The sequence below is a fragment of the Psammomys obesus genome, unplaced genomic scaffold (genome assembly GCF_907164565.1).
Source record: "Psammomys obesus unplaced genomic scaffold, mPsaObe1.curated_primary_1811, whole genome shotgun sequence".
In the NCBI taxonomy this organism is placed as follows: domain Eukaryota; kingdom Metazoa; phylum Chordata; class Mammalia; order Rodentia; family Muridae; genus Psammomys; species Psammomys obesus.
In genome coordinates this window covers 17927966-17949604 of record NW_026594428.1, presented here as the reverse complement: position 1 = coordinate 17949604, position 21639 = coordinate 17927966, and the positions used below count along the sequence as shown (strand labels likewise).

Sequence of the window (21639 nt, the reverse complement as noted above, 5' to 3'; positions counted from 1 at the left end):
AGATAGATAGATAGATAGATAGATAGATAGATAGATAGATAGATAGACAGACAGATAGATAGATAGGAATCATAAAGTGAAAGATCATCAGAAGGTGTGAGTGGATACTTGGTGGGGGAGTGCTAAGGTTGACATAAAAGACAGATAGCAGAGTAAAAGACCAATGCACTCTAATTGTATTGGCAGACAATTGAGGGACAGACCAGGGAAACTACTGCCTGGGAACATGATAGACAAAATGCTTATACCCTTATCTTAAATGGAGTTGCTGAGGTAAGCAGGGATGTCACGGTTTGAATCTAGCTTTGTGCTTCTAAAGTTCATATACTTCTGGGGCTCATCCACAAAGGCACTTTTGGCTGGTGTTGTAGTGAATTCACTTCTCTCTACTCGCATGTATCAGAAATTATGTTCGTGATATTTATTTGAGTAATGATGTAAGCGGTACTTATCCCCAAAACAAGTGAACTCGCCATTTGCATTTAAACTAGGAATGTGCTCCTCTGTTGCTGCTACTGCTGCTTTTTATTTTTTCTCCTCTCATGAAGACGGTTTTTGCTGCCTACTCTTGGTAGACAAGCAACAACTGCACAGTGAAGGAGTGTCCACAATGCTTAGAGTTGGTGGGTTACAGATTTTGCATGTGTTCACCATTTGATGTAGCGTGGAAGGTCACAGCCATTTACACTCTACTGCACGTGAGCAAGAGCCACCCTCTACAGTCACATTTTAAAGTTCTTTTAACTTTTCCTATCTCCTTACTATGAAATGACTCTTATTGGTGATGCTGAGTCTCTAAAATAAACTCTTTGACCATGTGGATAGGATTAGAGAGCTTTGTTAAACAACATTAACAAACACATTACAAAGTAGAACAAAATGCCCAGATCATGGATGAAAAGAGTAGATTCTGAAAAGTCAACGTTTGCCAAAATTTATTTATAGTTTCAGCAAAACTTTGATCAAAATGGATTTTTTGAACATAGCATAACTTTGATCTGTAGTGTTAGCATATCATAAAATAAAGACTATTTCGATAAGGGAGAATGACAGAGCGTATTCTATTTCGTGATAAGTTTTGCATAATGTTTCAATAAATAAAACATCAGGGTATTGATGACAGAGTCAAGATGGCTGAGGGATGGTTGAGAGACAAAGCTGGCTGCAGTTAGAATCCACTGTGTGATAAAAGGCAACATTAAAATCTGATGCAGGCAGACTGAATTGTATGACAGAAGGCTCCTAAGGGAGGTGGTCATAGTCATGTGTACCAAAGAAGAGCTAAATATACCAAATAAAGATAAAATTAATTGGTATGAACATAAAAATGATTTCAAAGATGAACAGGAAATCCTGATAATGCCATAAATAATAACAGAAATAACTTATTTGCAAAACAAAAAACCCTAGTTTCCAATAACTTACTATTTCCTTTCTTGCAGATGCAAGGAATCGCTCCAGTGTTTGGGATCCTAGGAGCACTGATCTCAGGTGTGTGAGTAAGACTGTTAGAGGTTATGCGTTAAGGCAAGGAGACATCTGCATCTGACTCGAGGTCCAGATAGATACTCAGCCCCTTTCTTTCTTTCCCTTCCTTCCCTGTCTCTCAGAACCAACAGGGGCAAGACTGAGCAGATTCACATTTACAACTGACTCAAAGATTAAGTGACGTCTCAAAATGCTCTTCAAATTCTGATCTTAAGATGTTAGACAGCTCCTTTGAGTCTGAAGGTTTATACCTTTAACAATTACTAACAGGGTTCATCTCTTCATTACGAAAAGATATCCATTCACATGATTAGGTATAGAAAACTAAAATCTACACATGGTTTCTCATGGAATGGAGTTCTGGGTATGCCCTAGTGTAATTTTTGAAGATCCAAACTCCAAAATGTAACAATACAGCCTAATCATCTGAAAACTACTAATCCATGTCAGAATATAGGAAGCCCACAGATATTCTCTCCAAGCCTTTTTATTTTTGTAAGGATCAGACCACTGCTCACTTGATTCATCTTTCTGTCTAGCCTTTAGTGGAGGGTTATATGGCCAAGACTTTCCTTTTAAGGAGGAAACATGCCTAGACAGGACCCAGAGGTTAAAAATCCAGAAAAGAAGCAAATATGACCAATAAATAGTAGAAACTGGGGGCAGCTTTACCTGGAAGCTGGCAATCATCTAATTATCATTTTGTAGTCAGGCAAGGTATATGTACAGCATTGATACCCAGGAGGTAACTACCAATGAGATAACAGACCCAGAAGAGAGGGTGGGAGCGCCAGTGGGCAGCAGACTGCTTGCGGGAGGGAGGAGCGGGGGATATACAGACAAGTGATGAGAGAGAGCTGTGAGGGTCCCTGGGATGAACAAGGAGGCCAGAGGCCTGGGACTGAGGGGTGGAGAGACAGAAAGGTGGCTACAGTAGAAGTGGTAACAGCTTCAGGGCTGGATCTGGGGACTTTGGTCATTATTGGGTGCCGGCTTTACTCTGAGCAAGTAAGAGGGAGAGTTGCTCTAAAACACTACCTGAATATGAATGAAGACAGACTGGATGCCAGGCAAAGCCACCAAGACCACCCCAGTGAGAGAAACAATGCAGCGTCCATATGATTGGCAGGAGAATGGTTGTAGAGTGTAAAATTCCAGATCTGCTTGGTAGACAGGATTGTAAGTCTGATGTCTAAGTCAGAGAAAGGATCATGGCTGACTGATTTTTGGCTTTTTCATTTTTAATAAACAATCATGCTGTTGATAATCATCATAGCAATATTTCTGGTTGACTGACAGATGGCAAAGCACTTATGAGAGACACAGCTCCTCATTTAAATTTCATTGTGTTGACACAAAAGCATACATTTAAAAAATTACTCTCCCCTTGTCCATGCAAAATGGAAAAATGGCATCTTTCAAAAGCATAACAGAGTAACCGTTTTTTGTCTCAGATAGCCCACAGTTATAAATGATGATAAATATTAAAGAAATAGCAATGTATTCCACTGAAAGAGTAATAGTGGATGTTTAGCAAAAACTCTCTTCACATTTATTTTATTTTAAAAATTACATTTTTTTAAATGGCACTTCAAGTAAGATTTTCACTAAACCTCCCGAAATTATATACCATCCAAAATAGGCTTTATTATATGAATTACATGAGTAAAGGCTCTTCTTGTTATACATTTATTTATTTTTCCTTTCTGTATGCAGTTATGAAGCACCCTACATTCTCAAAAAGCCTATTATTTTTTTGTGGTAATAACTAATATCCAGGGAACTAAATTATGGACAGAAAGAATATTCATTAAATGTTTGTCCAAGTCTGGAGGATCCCACAGTGAAGGTAGAAACCGCATTGCGAAGTCCACTGGAAGGTAATCAGAGAGGCCAACTGTGTGCAACTAAACTCTAAGTGTTCGGGGTGCAGCAGATCCACACTCCAGTTTTCGCATTTATTTTTGTGTCTATGGGAATGTGTGTATCTCTGTGGGTGCACATGTGCTGTAGTGCAAATGTATGGGGATCAGAGGACAGCTTTCAGGTCTCACCTTTCCCCCAGCACCAATCCTCCTGAGCATTGAACCTGGGCCTTCAGTCTTGCCAGACAGAGCCTTTACCCACAGAGCCACCTTGGTCCAGAAAGCGACATTTTTTGGAGGGGAGCATGTGGTAAGCTGGGGAATAGGTATTGCATTAGTGTTAGGTGATTCTTGGTCTTCAAGTTTCAACACTCAGTATGATTGGGTATACTTCGGATTCTTAGTGGAGTAGATTTTAGATTCTTGAGAATTATAAGGAGAAAACAGAGAACCAAATCCGATTGATTACAACAAGCATCTCTGGCCATCAGCCCTGGTTCCCTGAAGTATGTGTGCTCACCCAGTGACTTCAAGTACAGAGATCTCTGAAAAGGTGGAGAAGAGGCTGCTGGTGAGATCAGGGGCAGACCGTGTCCTAGAGGTAAATACGGAGGGCACTGGGCATGCTAGGAAGATGCTGAAATCTACATAACCATGGAAGCATTGGAGGTGGCAGCATGTGAGGCACAAGCTCAGGCTCTTGAGCAGCAGATGTGGAACAGAAGTGGAGGCTGTGGCTTCAGAAGCAACAGTCCATGAGTAAATGTATGCCTTAGAGTCTATTTCCCCTTTCCTTCACATCTGTGACTTTATAAATACTGACACAAATGTGAGGGTTTCCGCCCGTCTCAACTGTACACTATTGCGGCTATTTTTAATTCGATCGTCCTGTCTCCGGAGCCCAGAAGGTAACAGCAGAGCCCATCTGTGATTCTCCTCTAAGTTATGCCTCTGGATCTGGAGGGACAGGGACAGCCTGAAGGCAATCCTGAAGGCTGAGCAACATGGAAAACAGTGCCATAGCTCAGAGCTCCCTGGGACTCTACCAGACTCAACCTGCCATGAATCAGCATGCTCAGAATCCATTCACCGGATGCCATCCTTATTTTTCTCTTGTTTCTCTTGAAGACAAAGAAAGCTGTGATTAGAAACCCCTCCACAGCATGGCGTCTTTAAGAAGGAGCTCTCACTGTGCTGATCGGCAGACTCAGTGTTAGTCACTGACTGTGTCCATCAGCCCAAGCAGAACATTCACATGACACTAGGTTTTTGACACTTTTTAAAATTCTTAAAATTTATTATTTATTACAATTTATTCACTTTGTATCCTCACTATAGCTCCCTCCCTCATCTCCCAGTCCTATTCTCCCTCTCTCTTCTCCTTCTATGTCCCTCCCCTAGTCCACTGATAAGGGAGGACTTCCCCTACTATCAGACCCTAGCCTATCAGGTCTCATCAGGACTGGCTGCATCCTCTTCCTCTGTGGACTGGCAAGGCTGTCACCCCCAGGAGGAGGTAATCAAAGATAGGCACAGAGTCCATATCAGAGGCAACCCCTGCTCCCCTTAGTAGGGAACCCACATGAGACTGAGCTGCCTATGAGCTACATCTGAGCAGGGAATCTAGGGCCTCTCCATGCATGGTTCTTGGTTGGTGCATCAGTCACTGCAGGCCACACTGGGCTCAGATTTTTTGGCTCTGTTGGTGTCCTTGTGGAACTCCTGTCCCCTCCAGGTCTCTTTATCTCCTCATTCTTCCATGACCCTTGAAATTAAAAAAAGGGAGTGCTAAAAAAATCTCATCAAGCACACTGACCCTACTACTTATTCCTTAAGGAAGGAGGTTTCGTTTGATAGACAGTGTGAAAGATATGTGCAAGAGTAACAAAGGACTAGCAAGTCTCCCAGTCTTAATAAAATCAGTAATACTAAGTTACTATAATTTGATACACACATAAAAATATGTATGTGTCCATGTGTGATATATATTTTAGTCGTGGTTTGGATGAAAGTCTCTTACAGGCTTAGATATCTGGATACTTGATTCCCAGTTGGAGCCAATGTTTGGGTTTGTTGGGGAGGTGTGGCCTTCTGAAGGAAGTCTGTCACAATTATATATGTATATATAATTTTAAAGAAAGGAGAGGCCTATGCCTCCTCACCAAAATGTGAGTGACTCATTTATTTTCCTTCAATCAAAAGTATGTAACACTGATATTCTTTCTTTTAACTCATCACTTGCAAGGTCAAAGGTCCTGCCTGAGGTGTACAACTCTCCAGTAGATAGAGTAGCCACGAAGGCTGAGAAACAGTTATTTCTCTGCATTGAAAACATCAATTCAAAGACTTTCACTGGAGGTTACCAGATTAAACATCTGCAACCTACATTGTAAGTAATTAAAGGTTTTGAATTTACTATGCTTGAAGACCTCACCTCTTGATTCATGTAGTTTATCAAGAAATCAGACTCTTTCATGTTCAAATCCCATGTTTAAGCTATCAAGTTTCCTTCTTTAGTGATTTTTCCAGTTATGCACTTAAAGGGACATAGTCCATACATGTGACCTTATCTCTGTTTTCAGTTCCTCAAGAATTGTCCATTGAGTTCTTTGTGCTGGAGAATGAAGTTTTTCTCCAAACTGGAAGGCAGGCAGTGGGCACACACTGAGTTTCTCACTGGCTGAAAGACCCTGAGGATATGTAACAAAGAATGACAGCACAGGATGTTTTGCTTTAAAATTTAAATTACAGATACATTGTAATTAGAGTTGTTTTACTTAAACATGCATAGTCAGACATGCTATTCACTGCAAGGAATCCTTCTCATCCCAGGTCAGAAGGTCATTACCCAGGCTCTGGTTCTGCCCATTCTACCCGACCTTCTACCTCCACCATTTCCTATGGACTGCATCTGGCTAGTTGCTCTGGGTTGCTGGATGCTGTTGAGCATGCAGGCATGGCTCAGCAGGGCTACAGAACGACTCCCTTTCCACCATAAAGCCTGCGTAGCTGCTCAGGTGACTGCTCACCTGGAACTCCTCCTCTCTGCCTTAGGTCCCTTCTCTAGACCCCATTATTCTTACCACTTATTTCCTGACTATTTGTTTTATGTACATCCCTGAACTTTTGCTTCCAACCCACATCTAGGAGCTACAAGCACTATAAGACAGGGATATTATCTAAAATAGGTATATTCTTCAGGGTCCAAAGGAATACCTGGCATTGAGCAGACATTCCATGCCCCTTTGAAGAATGAAATTTTATTCTTGAACTTGGAAACTTTATAATCATCCCATGCATCCAGCCTACCCTCTTGGAGAAACACATATAACCAAGCAAGCAGTATTTTACAAAGACTTCAGTGCGTAAGAAGCTATTTCAGAGCTTTAGAATATTATACAACCCTGAACATGTTGGCAGGAGCTCAGGAAAATGTTCTGCACATGCAGACAGTGTTTTTCCTAGAACTTCAGTTATGAACAGTGATTTCCCCAGGAGTAAATGCCACCACTGTGCTTCTGTACTATGTGCACCTGCATCTTGTTTACAGAGGCTGATCCTGAATATATTAGCTAATTATAGATATGCAGATGTCTTGTTTGCCGTGATGTAGAAATATATAAAATCATGTGAAATAAGTATCACTCAGACCTGTAGATGAATTCTGATTTCTATGAGGTATGCCCAGGTTATAAGGTAAAGAGACAGACAAAAGTCAGAACAATAAGGGAGATTATTCATAATGAAAAGTCTTCACATTCTGCTGTCACTCTTCTGGGTGGAAGACGGAATTAAAATATTAAAATAGAGAAATTTGAATTGCAAAACAAATTATCACCTATTGATTCATTTCTTAGAACTTTTATTGCAGAAAAACTTCTCCAGAGCCAGAGAAACTGGCAAGGGGAAGAAAACATCATTTGTGGATTTTCTGGGAGATAATATTAAAAACTGCAAGGGGTTTGTTAATGTAGAAATCCAGGAGTGGAGAATGGGAAGCTTGAAGATGAAGATCAAAGAAACTGTGATTGCTCACTCAAGTATCTGAAAGGGGATTTTTTTCCCTGATAATAGTTGGGGTATACGATCAATGCAATTAATGCTGAAGACCACATCGTCTCCAAAAAGGAAAGGATTGATTCCCATATCCTAGTCAGGGAGTCCTGAATCCTATCTGAGGAAAGGCAACTCCAGAGAGCAAGGCAACAGGACATTCTTCTCTCTGAGGTATAGTTTCCCAGGGCTCTTTCTGAGACACAATTCTTTGCTCTAAGAGCTGCAGTATTAAGAACAATGCCTCCTACTCCTGGTGCCGCAAGACATTCAGGGTCTAATTTATGGCATATGTGTATATGTTACTTGATAATGGCAATTTAACATTACAGATGGAATGAGGTAGCTGATCAACTGACCTCAAAATCAAGACTTACACTGGATTGCTTAGATGGGCCTAACAGAATCTCAAAGTTCTTTTAAATGTGCCTTGGAAGCCTGAAGGGACCATGAACCAATGGAAACAAGTAGAAGTTAAGGAAAAAAAAAGAGAGAGAGAGAGAGAAAGAAGCAAATAAATAGCTTCTATTATAGCGATTCAGAAAAGGAACACAAGACCGGCTGGTTAAGCAGTGGGTTTCAGCCTAGAGAAGCCAATTTTGGATGTCTGTGCTTCAGAGCTTTAAGGTTCATTTAATAGGAAGCAGCTGGCTTTGTGATAATTTGTTACAGCAGCAGCAGGAAACTAATACTCAGGGCTGTGGTTGAGTCCCAGGTTATGCTTTCATGAACAGCTCTTGTGCCTTCAGTAGATAACAAAGTAGCTCTTTTATCTGCACACCTGTGGACAGCAGGAGGCTGCTCTGCCCCCTTGTTTTAACATCCAAATTCCTATCTCCATTGTAGTGACCTATACATCATCTTCCCATGCTCCAACCACTGGGAGTCTTTGGGCAGCTAGGGGAAGTAATCTGCAAATGACATGGCTGAACTTAGGTCTGAGCGAATCAAGACAAATGATTATCTGCTCTGCGTGAAAAAGTACCAAGGTCAAGGTGTTCATTGCTTGATTTATGGCCATGCCACTGGCCAATGCCCAGGGCTGATGACTCACTCTGTTTTCAGGTAATGCCAACGAGGAGAGGAGGAAAGCCCTGCCAAGAGGGTTGCATTATAGATGGATGACCCTGCCTCACTATGATATCTCTGCACACAGATGATTCAGAATACTGCCTGGACACAGAAGATGCTTTCTGGTGTTTGGATTTTGTCTTTCCTGCTACTGTCATTAAGACAGTAGCGTCAACAGGATGGCACTTAAAATCTTTTGTGTGTGTGTTCTTGATTTTAAGTCTCATCATTGCTTTGATAAATGATCATAGGTTGGAACTATGCTTGGGCTAAGAAAGATGATAAATCATTAGAAAGAATGCAAAGCCACCTGGGAATTGAGGCTACACAGCCATGTATTTAGTGGTTCAATCAAATTTATGGAGTTCTTGAGTGAAACTTTGTATTTAATCAATGAGGTGAGCAGGTCCTTTCATATGTTGATGTTTCTTGATATCTTCTAGGATCTAGACACACATGGAATGTCGCAGTACACGCGTCATCCTTCCACACAGTGCCAGCATCTGCTGCCCCAGCAACTGCAGCTGTTTCGAGACCACAATGTCTCATGAATCACAGTGTTTTTATATACATACACAGCATCCTGCTCTCACAGAAACACCATGGTTCAATTATAGCAAACAAAGATTTTTAGTATTTTCCGAGTATTGTTCCTCAGGGAGCAAGTACCAGATTGATGTATCTTTGAACTGTTGTATTAGTTTGAGTTTTAAGTTGACGTCTGAGTTTGGCTTAAGATAGAATTTTCAGTAGTTCCTGAAATTGTTCTGAACACATCTGTACCAGTTATGCATATGCATTTATACAAAGAGGTGATCTTAGCAATGAAAACTATAAAATCAAAAGACTGATCAACTCTGTAAAACATAAACTATGTCTGCCTCCTATATTATTAAATATTCAGCTAAGATTTAAAAACAAGTAAGCTCATCTGGCTCTTGGTATGTAAGTTTGTTAACCACATGTGCCTATAAAAGAATTGTTTTTAAATAAATGATTTATTATCACCAAATATTTCACAAAAACCTATTTTATATATTAAATATTATGGGACATGTAAAAAAAATTTCCTATTCACTTCAGGACAGAATCCAGCAAACACTTGTGATCAGCTGTGAAACAGCCCTGATTCTCTGTTCTCCCTGCCAGCCTCTGTTGCTCTGAACACTCTTCTACTGAGCTCAGCTCATCACCCAAATCACACTCTTTCCATCCTGTCATCCTCCTCTTTTGTAATCATGATGTCATCAGAGCCATGTCTTGGAGCATACAGTAAATACGAGTCTTGTCACAGAAAGTTTTAACTAGGCATAAGGTGGCTAGCATATATTCTGTGAAAATCATTAAAAAAGATTGCAAGTATCTGAGATAAAAAGAAAACCGAGATTGGCTTTTTCTCAGACATGGATTTTTTTTTTTAACGGAAAGAAAAAAAATCAGGTTTACAGGTTTATAACAGCCTGCAAACCTTTGATACCTACTGAGCCTCTTTATTGGCTTAAAATTCACTGGCTCCAATGCCTTCAGAGTCCTGGGAGCTGTATTCTATTCAGGCATTAATAATCTACAAAGCTGACTCAGAATGGCTGACTGCTCTAGTCCAACAGATCATCTGTATTGAGAAGTTTTGTGAGCCATAGGACCAACTCTACTGTGTCCTCTGTTAGCAGAGATGTTGCTAGAATCTTCCAAGACATGTGTGTTGTTTTTGTTTCAAGATTGTTTGGTCTTGGCTGTCAAGAGGTTCATGATCAGCCTGAGTAACTGACTTATACTACTGTTTTTTCTCCCTTCCTTCCTTTTCTCCTTCCTTCCTTCCTCCCTTCCTCCCTCCCTCCCTCCCTCCCTCCCTTCCTTCCTTCCTTCCTTCCTTCCTTCCTTCCTTCCTTCTTCCTTCCTTTCCCACAGTGGATAGGCCAGTTGTGTAACAAAACAAACAAACAAACAAACAAAACAAAACCAAAAACTAACAATGACTTTTTTTTATTTCTTTAGCAGATGTTTATTGAATTGTTGGCAGATTACAAAAATGTGGAATTATTTTGTTTTCTTTCTGTCACTTAAAACATAAACATAAGCTTACATGAAGGACTGATAAGATTTGTTACTGACAAATAGCTGACAATCATCCTGTGTCCTCTACAGTTTCAAGGTAAAACACAGTTAGGTAGTTTAAAGGACCAAGGACCCAATTGTTGAGTCTGTAAAACACTTTGATACTTACCTGCAAATCATAATTATCAATATTAGTTTTTCCAAAGATTATTAATTTGTTTTTTATTATTTCATGTTCATGGGTGCTTTGCTTGCATGCATGTCTGTGCACCATGTGTGTGAACTGCCTGTGGAGGCCAGAAGAGGGCACTGGATACTCTGGAATTGGAGTTAGAAATAGTTAGGTCCTATTTGGGCTGGAAACAAAAACCTGATGTTTTTGTAAGAGCAGCAAATGCTCTTAAAAGCTGAGCCAACTCTCTAGCCCCACTATGAACATTAGCTTTCTGGTAAGTCTGAGTCTTTATCTTGAAATTCATATCTAATAAAAGCATTCTCACAGTTAAAATATTTTCCATCATTGAAAAATCCCCCTTCCATTCTCTGAGATCCCTCTGGCTCTTTCAAACAATGTCCAAGTACAATTACAAGATGAAGCTCAGAAGTGAACTTGTGACCTAATTCTCACTTTGCCTGCCTCTTGCCAATGGTCCCCCGATACCTCCATGTAAAAACAAAGTGGAATTCTGTGGGATGAGTCTGGGCATAGTCACAACTTCTTAAACACAAAACCCCAACTTCCTCCCAAACAAATAGTGGATTGGGTCATGGTCCCATAGGCTGTGTATATGAATGTGGCAGTCACGTACTATCTAGAAGTAGTAAATTCTGAAATGTGTAGCATCCAGAGAATAATCCAAGTTCTCATGCGTATAAACCCAAAGAGTCCTGGCAGTGTGCACCTGGGCTGCACTGCACAGCTTCAAGGTAGTCTTGGCTCTGGACAAACCTATTTTATATATTAAATATTATGGGACATGTTAAAAAAAACTCTTAAATGGAAAGAAATCATGAGTTAGAGAAGGTAAGAAGTCCCAATCTATAGGATCCTTCTTCTTAGCGTCCAAGGCAATAATGGATCATTTTCTGAGGTATAATATCTCTATGATATAACAGAAAAAGAGCAGGGTGGTATTTATGAAGGGAAGGTTTTATTCTTGATTATGTTTCCCTATTACCTACCATGATGATAAAAATCCTTTAAAAATGGTCAAAATTCAAGGCATGTTTGTGTTGCAAATGAAAGGAAGAGTAGCTGGCAGGTGAGAGTTCCTACCCTATGGCATAGGAAGGTGAGAACTGGGTGATGGCTGAGGGATAACAGGGAGAGACAGGACCTCAGTTAACCTAAACAGAATTAAATGAAGGGTCCTTGTAGTTTAAGGATCATGCATTCATTGTCTCTCTTCTTTTTTTATTCATCATAAACTTGGTGACTCCTACAAACAATGACTTTGCCAACTTATCCTTTGTTCTCTTAATCTGTCTTCATTGTCCTCAAGCCCCTGCTCTAAAGTAGAGATGATATCACCTGTGGTTGGTAGCTTGTCCTCACTCCCACTCCAAAACCCATGAAGACAGCATGTGGAGACCATGACTTCCCTTGAGGCTAAGTGCTGAAGGTAATCACAGAATTCCTACTAGAACAGTACCTGTCCATCCTTACAAATGCACAGATTCTGGCTATTATTGTAATATTTACTCTCAACTAGATTTCAAGGAACATTTTGCCTTAACAAGATTCTGGTGAATTCTGTTGGTAAGCTTGTCTCTTCATACCCATATATCTTCATACATAACTAAGTAATACATTCAATCATAAAATTCTATTTTTCCAAACAGTTACGCAAACTAAAATTAGCCTTGGAGATCCTTACAGAAAGCATCTAGTATGTACATGCATACTGTATGGCTTCAGAAAAGCCAAACACTTCTAAGAAGGCTCTTTTGGAACCCAGGGAGCAAGGCATTTCCACATTGGCAGCATAACCAGGACGAGGGGATCTGTTGCCTCTGATTCAAAATGAAATGGTGCGGTAACACCAGAAAATTTGGGAGAGTATTTGGGACACAAGAGTGAGGCCAAGTTTACTTATTGAGAACAGATTTACGAAAAGAGAAGTTGCAGACATGAGCTGCTAGCACAGCCATGGGATGGAAACCCACAGGACAGCACACGGTATATGCATAAGTGATGTTACCTGAGACTTCCTGTGGTGTAGCAACCAGGGTTTTGATAAAATGCCTTCCTTAGCTCTGTGCCACAGAAAACTTAAGAAGTTTTAGAAAGGGAAACCCCAAAGATGACAGATAAACAAGATGTATCCTCCTTGGTTTGATGATTAAGAGATTTATTTTTTCCAAAATGAAAGCAAGACTTCAGGATGATGAGTCAGCAGCAATAAAAATCAAACAGCTACTGGGAGGTGAGAGGCTAGAAATTTCTTGCTACTGGTCTCAGAGAAAAGAAAGAGAGAGAAAAGGAGAAAGGAAAAAAGAAAGGAAGAAAGGAAGAAAAAGGAAAAGGAAAGGAGAGGAAAGGAAGAGACAATGCTAAGGAAAACAGTTTAGGTTTCATATAAAGTATATCATTCTCAGGGATGGATTCGTGCTTCAGATATAGGTCTACCTATAAACATGAAATAGTTCAGTTACAGAAATGTAATATGGAAAACTAAACATGGTGGCACATGCCTGATCTTGGGACGTGGAGAAATGAGAATGAGTTCAAGTTCAGCTATAAGACAGGAGACCTGGTCAGAAAAAAAAATAAAGTGTACCACAGAAATACAGCCCAGCAGAAATCCCTGTGTAGCACATACATGTGAACCAACCAACATCCTGGCAGAGCCTTTGTTTCTCTTTCTCATAACTGTGCAGGCTAGAAACTTTTTCAAGAATGGGCCGGTAAAGAGGAAGATAAATTCAAACAGGAAGAGATTGTAACCCACAAAAGAAATAAAATTAAAATAAGCCAGAGTGAACAAACCAAGACTGGAAACATACAAAGGCTTAAAAGACACCAGGGGCACATCTGTTCCAGCCACCACTCGGCTTCTGAGGTGGCTCTCTCCACTCATCCCTGTCTTGCAGAAAGAGCGTCATGCACTTGGTGATGTAAATCCAGTTTCTTGTTCTCACACTGGGTTGCTAAATTCTACTACAACAGTGGTCTGAAGCCTTGATGTCCTCCAGCTTCTTGAAAGAACCTCAATAAAGTTACACAGACTCCAGCCTGGACATGTTTCTACTCAGAACCCTTTCCCCCCATCTCCAATATTTCCCCTTACAGAGTAATCTGGAGGCACCTCCAGTCCCAACACACTGATTCGTTCTTGCTCCTTGTCGGTTTCCTCTGGTGGAGTGAACAGAGGATAGCATACACTTTTATTCAAAGCCAGGCCCTAAGAACACCATCTCTTCTGTGGGTAATCTGTTTTGAGGTGGCTAGTGGGCAACAGACGGGACTGTCCATGTGGCGGGAGACTTCTGGTGCCCTGCTGTTGGCAGTCTCAATCTGTGTCTTCCGATGCTTGCAGCTGTCTTCATCCCATAGTGCTGTGATCCAAAGGAACACATCCATCTTCCCATCTGCTCCTAGCCTCCTCTCTCCTCTATAACTTTGTCATGGTCCACCTTGAGGAGTCCTGTAATCTTTGGGCAGTCCTAGATCCCCAGGACAACCTGTATCCTCATGTCAACCCTCCATATGGTCTGGAAACACAAGGCAAGATGTGAAGCTAAGGAAGCTGGGCCTCTTATAAACATCATGGCCCTTCCATCCTTCCGTCCCATCTTCCCCCAGTGGGATTTCTGTCCCTTTCCTTGTTCCTATGAAGCAGTCATGAAACCACTGAAGAATCTACCAAGATATAGTCCACTGAAGAGTTCTATCAAGTTCTATCCTGTTCCTCATGGATACACTTTGTACTGGGTATAAAATTGTTCATGTCTGTATCTGAGACTGTAAGAAGTATGCATTTGGCATGCCATGCTGGCATCTGAGGAAACCTAGAAGGAGGGCCTCTGTCAGCCCTTAGTCTCTTCCAAGCTTGAGAAAAACTTCCAAGGCCAGACAGGCCTGACTGGCTGAGGGATGCTCTGAATAGCTCAGGCCCAGGGAAAAGAGGCAAGAGAAGTGACAGGAGCAGGCAATGGTGATAGGGATGGGGGTTTCCAGAGCAGGTGATGAAGGGATACATGTGTCGGGAAGTGCTAACCACATCCAGGCCCCAGGCCTCCTTTCTTTAAGTAGAAAAGCCAGTTAATAACCTGGTCCCAGTGTCTCTGGATATTTCTGTGTCTGCTGCTTTCTCCAAAGGGTCATAATCCTGACTTTCTCCTTCATCAATCATGCCTCAGTGGAACCATATTTGTCTTCTTTATTTCTAATTCTGCTGCAGCCTGTTAACAATATTGCCATCCTATTATCTCCTCCACGGAGGTTGAGTTACGGTCCTTTCCCTCCGAGGCCTCGTAACTGGTGCTCCACCTCCTCTATCATCCTTCATGTGTGAAGGACCAGGCTTTCAGGAAATTTTAAGAAACGCATTGACTATCATCTTCACTTATTCCATATTAGCTCTGGCAGCCCGGTGTTCACAGGGGACTACACATCATTTGCTGCCTGTGTCTGTGAGGGCTGTGATCTTTGCAAGCTTTCTGACCCAGACATTGCTCCTAAGCACATTTGCAGTCTCTTCCTCCTCCTGCCTTGACTGTAGCTGATGAGATGACGAATCTCCTTGGAAACAGGTCCTATAGCACTATTTGTTAACATCACCACCTCCTTTTTAGTATTTCCTAGCTGACAGCCGCAGATCATAGGGGATGGACCAGCAAAGAGGGTGTCTACAAACATTTCTGTCTATAAAACCAGAACAATGGTTTCAACTATTATAAAGTTGGCATCTGCTCAGTGCTGGCAGCACAGTGGTGTCCTTGCCACACAGAGCCCCTAGGCCACTGGGCTGGTAGTCTAGGACTCAGAGGAACAAACAGCTTTCCCAAGGTCTCAGAGCCACACAATACTATAACAGCCAGAGCTCAAGTGCTGGCTCCAGCATCTTTTGATAAGAACAAGCCATTCAGCTTCTTGATGCCTAGCAACTAAATAGAGTTTCTTTAAAAAAGAAATGAGAAACAATTTACAATGAGGGTAGAGAAAGAATCATTCAAAGGCAATTGAGTGAAAAGATGGATAGAACCTTCCCTTGAATTACATGAAGTAGGAAAAATCAGAAGGGAAATAAAATCATGAAGCACTTAACATGTGGTAGACAGGAACGAGTCCCAATTTTTTTAACATCTGAAATGTTTTTAATCAGTCTGAATAAAACCTAAATTATGGAGAATGGGACATTTACATAGAAAGATCAATTTCTGTGTTCCAGTTAAATAAAGACACTTTCAAGTTGGAAAAAATAGTATATATGATACAAATTGGACATTTTGTACACACATGCATGTACACACACACACACACACACACACACACACACAGGAAGACATATTCAAAACAAAACTGGGAGTGGTGACACATGTCTATAATCTCACATAATCAAGGCACTCAGAGGCTGAGGTGAAAGTCAGTGCTAGCCTGGGATACTTGGTGAACCTTTGTCTCAAGGGAAAGAAAAAAGCAATGCTATAGATACACAGAAAGATAACCCTCAAAGCATAAGGGCTAACTCTCAGCCCTAAGTGGGTACATCGTTGATAGTGTTTTTCTGGCAGCCTCTGCTGCTCTGCTTTTCTTTCTTTTAATCTTGGGCTATTCATCACTGCAAAAAGCAGGTGGCTTTCTGCTTTGTTTGGTAGGTGTGGGTTCCTTAACCCACATATCAGTACTACTTGAATCTCCCTTTCAAGGCAAACCTGGCAGTAAGTCGCCTTCTCAGTGTCCACTAGAATTAACTTTCTGTAATAACAAAATCACACTTTAGGAACCAGAATGACAGAACGAGAAGAGGCTGTTCTGAGGTAGGCAAATACAACCAGAACTGTTTTTCTAGTACAATTCTCCTTATCATGGAGTGGCATGTTTAATGATAGATTCTTCAAATGTTTCAGTTGCATATTTGATAGTCAAGCTAATTTTTCTTGTAAGAAGGGATCAGGTCACAACTCCACATTAAATCTTCATTACTGGCCATTTGCCACTTTTTCCCACATGTAGGGGCACATTACAGTTTCTAGAGAAAAAGCACGTTTGTGCATATTTCTATATTTGAGAAAAAACATCCTTAATTTAAACATTTTACACTTTTTATTAAACTAATTTCCACTTAATTAATTTCTTTATATTTAATTTAAATAGATAATAGAATAAAATATTAATGTTTTATTATTTAAAACAATCCTTTGCTGTGACTTAGATGGGTAGAAGTACTTTTGTATCTCTAGGGTGCACTACTTAAATGCCCTGAAGTGCACAGACTGTAACGCTCTTCACATGTGACTACAGGAGCTCATCTTCTTGTCTACTCAAGGGTGTATAAAAAGAAGACAGAGAGAATGAATGCAGCAAGGAAGAGCAGAGATAAACCAAATACTTTACAACTCATGAAGATATTTGGTTTTATCTCCAAATCAATGGGATGCTCTTGGCATGTTTAACTGAAGAGGATTTCCCAGAAAGAATGAAGAAAGGGTTGATGAAAATGCTCAAAAGTCATCAGTCTGGATGCACCGCCTCGGACATGTTTGCAGGCCATATTCTTGAGCAAGTTTCCATATCCCATATCCCTCTGACTGAAAGTAATCTACTGCGACATCTCCATAAATTTAGCACGTGTGGCAAGCACTGTTCAGATATTACTGACATCTACCCATGAGGTTCAAGCCTCTACCCGTTTAAAATCCTACCCACTTAGATACCAGACGCCTATTAGCTGCACGGAAATGAAGCGAACAGTGGCCACACACTGAATTGTGACTGCTCAGATTCTCTTCTCACCCCTTCTGCTTCCCCTGCTCTGTATTGCTATTTCTTCAGCTACTTTTTTGGTGATCTTGCCTTAGGCTCTGAGCGAACTGTGTGTAACCCTCCTATCTCTTCTAATCTTCAGGTGTTTGCTGATCTTCAAAGTATATACACTTAAATATCCTACCCGGGATGGGAACACCTGATGGGATGCCAAGTTCACCTTAGCCACTGGACACTGTCATGCTGACACCACCCAGCACTAACTCCTCAGCTTTGCTGCTCTGCAGGGATTCTCATGTGCAACTTCATTAGCTCCACGGGAAAAGGTGGGTGGCAGGCTTTCATCTGTTGATTTAAGGAAGTGAGTCCAAGATTTTGTACCTGTAAGTTGCAGCATCATTTTGAACAAAACTGAATTTCTTGATTTCATTATTTAAAAAACTGTACAAAACACCATGATAAGGAATGGGGGAGCTATGATTTATGGCTCTCTGTGTAGAGGTGATTTAATTCTGCCTTCTGCTCAATGGCCTATCCATTGTGTGAGCAAAGTCAATACCAATAATGAAATGTAGACTGAAGGGCTAAATCAATTCCATAAAATGCAATAGAAAGTCTAGAGGACTGAGTAAATTTGGAAAGGCTAGTGCCTGCCAGATTAGTGTTTGGACAACAGGTAATTACAAAAATCAATACCTGTATATGAAAACATGACAGGCAGCCATCCATCACAAAGGGAGGAGTAATTACTAACAGTCTGGAGTCTAAATAAGGATGAGAGGACAAAACTAGTCTGTATAGAATTCTTTTCAGAGTTTACTCATTTGTGTGTGCACATGTTCAAACACTATGCCTTCCCATGTGACTATAGGAAGTGGGGGGCTGTTTCACCTCAGCTCCATGTTAAGTCATGCCCTTGGTCCTACACCTCCCTGTTCTTCCTCCTTCTAATACAGCTCATGGGAACCAGAGGACAATGATCATGGGCACTAGCAGATGAGGCTGGGAGGACCAGTGGGGAGGAGTTCCACTGATATTATGAACTGTTCTTCCAGTGTTAGCTGCTGGAGAAAATTCCAAGCACCGAGAGGTGATACTGGCAGCTCAATGACACCTACAGCAAAAAGAAAGAAATATATGTGCACATGTACGCACACATGCACACACATACATCTAGACTTGCTCACAATTCCACAAACTCGTGCACACATTGACATATACAGACATAAAAAAAGAACACTCGAACTTCCACATGCTATAAATATACACACATGTACACAGACATACTCATGGTTACATATGCTCACAAGCACACAAAGCATATAACATACACATGTATACACTGACACATACATATAAGTTATTAACACAAGTTGACACGTATATGCATTCATAAGCTAAAACCGTGACATAATGTCTTATGTTCCTAACCACAAAACTGTAGATGAAGAATGTTCATTCACTAAGCCGTCTGCATAGATCAACTCATTCAATCCCACAAGGCCTTGCCAGTACACATTTTCCGCATCACTAGTTTTTACATGCACATATTTCTGCTTTTGTATTTTCATCTTTTAAAATTTCTCTACATTAAAATGTAATTACATCATTCCCTCACTTTCCACTCCTTTACTATTTTAAAGAGAAGCCAAGAGGTTCCAGAAGACAACAGCTTCTGTTCCAGATGACAGGCTTGGCTGCCGGCATGGGACGCTTCTTCTATCTGATTTGATAGATGTGTTGGTTACCCTTCAATGCACAGCCTCTGTCCACCACATGACACAGAGGGTAATTCTGATATAGCAACAAGTAAGTCTGCTGTCAGGCTGCATGGCAGCCAACAGGCCTAGAGGCCAGTGTGCAGAACATGTGTGTGCAAGCTAGTCAAACAAGCGGGTGCGGACTGCTGTGGGACATGGTGCCCGTGGGGCCTGACTGGACAACTTGCTGTTCTGATGCTTGGCTTCTGAAAGCTTAAGAGCTGTCACATCCCACTGTCCCTTCTGTCCCTCATCCAAACAACCCGATAGAAAGCTCAGGCAGACCCCCACCCCCTTGACACCAGCAGGAGATCTGAACCAGAGGAGACCCAGCCTGTAGGTAAGAACTCACGGCCCAACCGTTCACAGTGCTGAGCCAGTGTCCTTTCCAAACCTCTCTCCAACCACCTCTGGACTATGCGGGAGCTCCAATGTTTACTCCTGAAAGCCTCACCATGTGAGCAACTCTCCCTTGCTGTTTGTTCTTGGGGTCTGAGTGATGTCAGCAATCTCAGTATCAGCACCAGATTGGTGGCAGAGACCCAGCCCACTTGGGACTAACACACCACATGCTCCTGAATCAGCATTTTGCCAACATCAGAATGAGAAACTTTCCTGACCTTGGTGGAAACTTGAAAAGTTCTCCTCTGAGAACACTGTCAGAAAATGGTACCCTAATCAGGAATCTGCCCTTCACTTTGCACAGTGACTGGGCATGAAAGGTGTGTCAAATCAGGGACTGTAAGACAGTGTCTATACAGAATATCTGTCAAATGACTTTCATGTAATTCAGGTCGTCTAACAGGAGCTACATTTTTACATTTTAAATTTACCCTTGATGGTCAATACTTTTCCTTGTCTAAACTTTGTCTGTCTTAGTATTTGAGATTAGGTAATTCTATGCTGTGTGTAGCTGCCCTGTACATTCCAGGATACTCTGTGGCATTCCTGGTCTCTGGCTCCTAGGTATCACTTCCACCACCACATCCCTCTCCAGCCCTGATAGCTGAATCTCCAACAACCAAACATAAGTGAAGGGCTAAATCACAGATCGTTGAGAAGTACAAACAAATGTGTTATCTGATGATGGGCATGAACCACCTTCTTCAATGGAAGTCTGCTAGACTACATACATCCAAATGCAAGCAAGCCCAAATCCACCATAAATTGCAATGGGATCCTTATACCTTCTCCTTTCACTGTCAAACCAATTTGGACTCATGCTCAGAGTTGCTAACATGCTATGGAAATGACTCATGACAGTACATAAAATCTTTTAAAAACTTTATTACTCAGCTACTTGCATGCTAGTGGGTGTCCCTGTGTCTGAAAAAAGGAATTTGAGTTAGCTGCAGTGACCACGGTGATCTTCCAGAAATAAGACACACCACAATGCGGTACATACCTTAGGGCATTCCAAAAACACAAAGTATTTTAACAGCCATTTATGTGATGGGCAGAGACAACAGTCTCCTTAATGGATCACACATATCCATATTATATCCACTGCTGCTTCTGTGAACGGCTCAGAACAGTTGGTTATGTGACAAAGCCGACAGTGCTCATCCTACTAACAAGTTCTCAAAGACAGACAGGCCATCATGAATCCTGACTATAATCTGAGGAGATAACAATTGATGTCTTGCATTTTTTAGCACTGGGAAACAGATTACTCCCAAAGACAGAATTAGGAGAAGGAAGACAAATCATAGCAGCATGAAAACTGAAAACTCGGCTTCTCCAAGATGGGAAGGCCTGCCTGGTCCTCTCATCCTCAGTATTCAAACAGAAAAGAAAGATGCGTGCATACTCTCCCACTCCCTAAAGATGAGTCTACCTGTCGACAGTGGGAATTTTATAATTTTCATGTTCCTGTAGCTCTTTCAGTCGGATGTGACTAAACATACCTAAGTTCATATGAACCCAACGCCATTCACTTGACGAGGCTAAGGGCACTTACCTCTGCTTTAATTTTATTGTCTCCAAAACAGAGGTGTTGCAGGTAAGCTGCTGCATTGGACTGGACGGAAGGAAACTGATGCTGCAGCATCTGTATCACTTCAGGCAACTCCGGGTCTCTCCATCCAAATTCCCTAAATGGAAGGAAGCAGAACACGAGATAAGCACAGCAAATGCAATGTTTTCCTAAAACTTACTAAATGTGCTTAACAGTCTAGACAGCATCTCATGACTGCTCCAGCCTCCTCATGAATAGATGGATACACTGCAGAGAGCTTTTCTGAAAAGCTCTTGGGTACTACCTTTTAAGTATCCACATATGTATCTGTTCATATTCCATGAAAATTACATACATGTGATCCAAACTTTGCAACAGAAAATTTACAAAAGATTAGGAAAATAAAACTGAAAACGCCCCTCATTTTTCACTTGAATGTCAATGGTTAGAGGACACATTTTC

The 21639-nt window shown here is 41.2% G+C and overlaps 1 protein-coding gene across 2 annotated transcripts in view; it reads right to left on the bottom strand.

Moving 5' to 3' along the window:
- Ctnnd2 (catenin delta 2) overlaps positions 1-21639 on the bottom strand; it is an 894554-nt gene that overhangs the window by 236141 nt on the left and 636774 nt on the right. For both annotated transcript variants that reach the window (XM_055618984.1, XM_055618985.1), the window contains exon 10: positions 21181-21313. In XM_055618984.1, coding sequence (XP_055474959.1) covers positions 21181-21313 — 133 coding nt within the window. The remainder of the gene's footprint in view (positions 1-21180; positions 21314-21639) is intronic.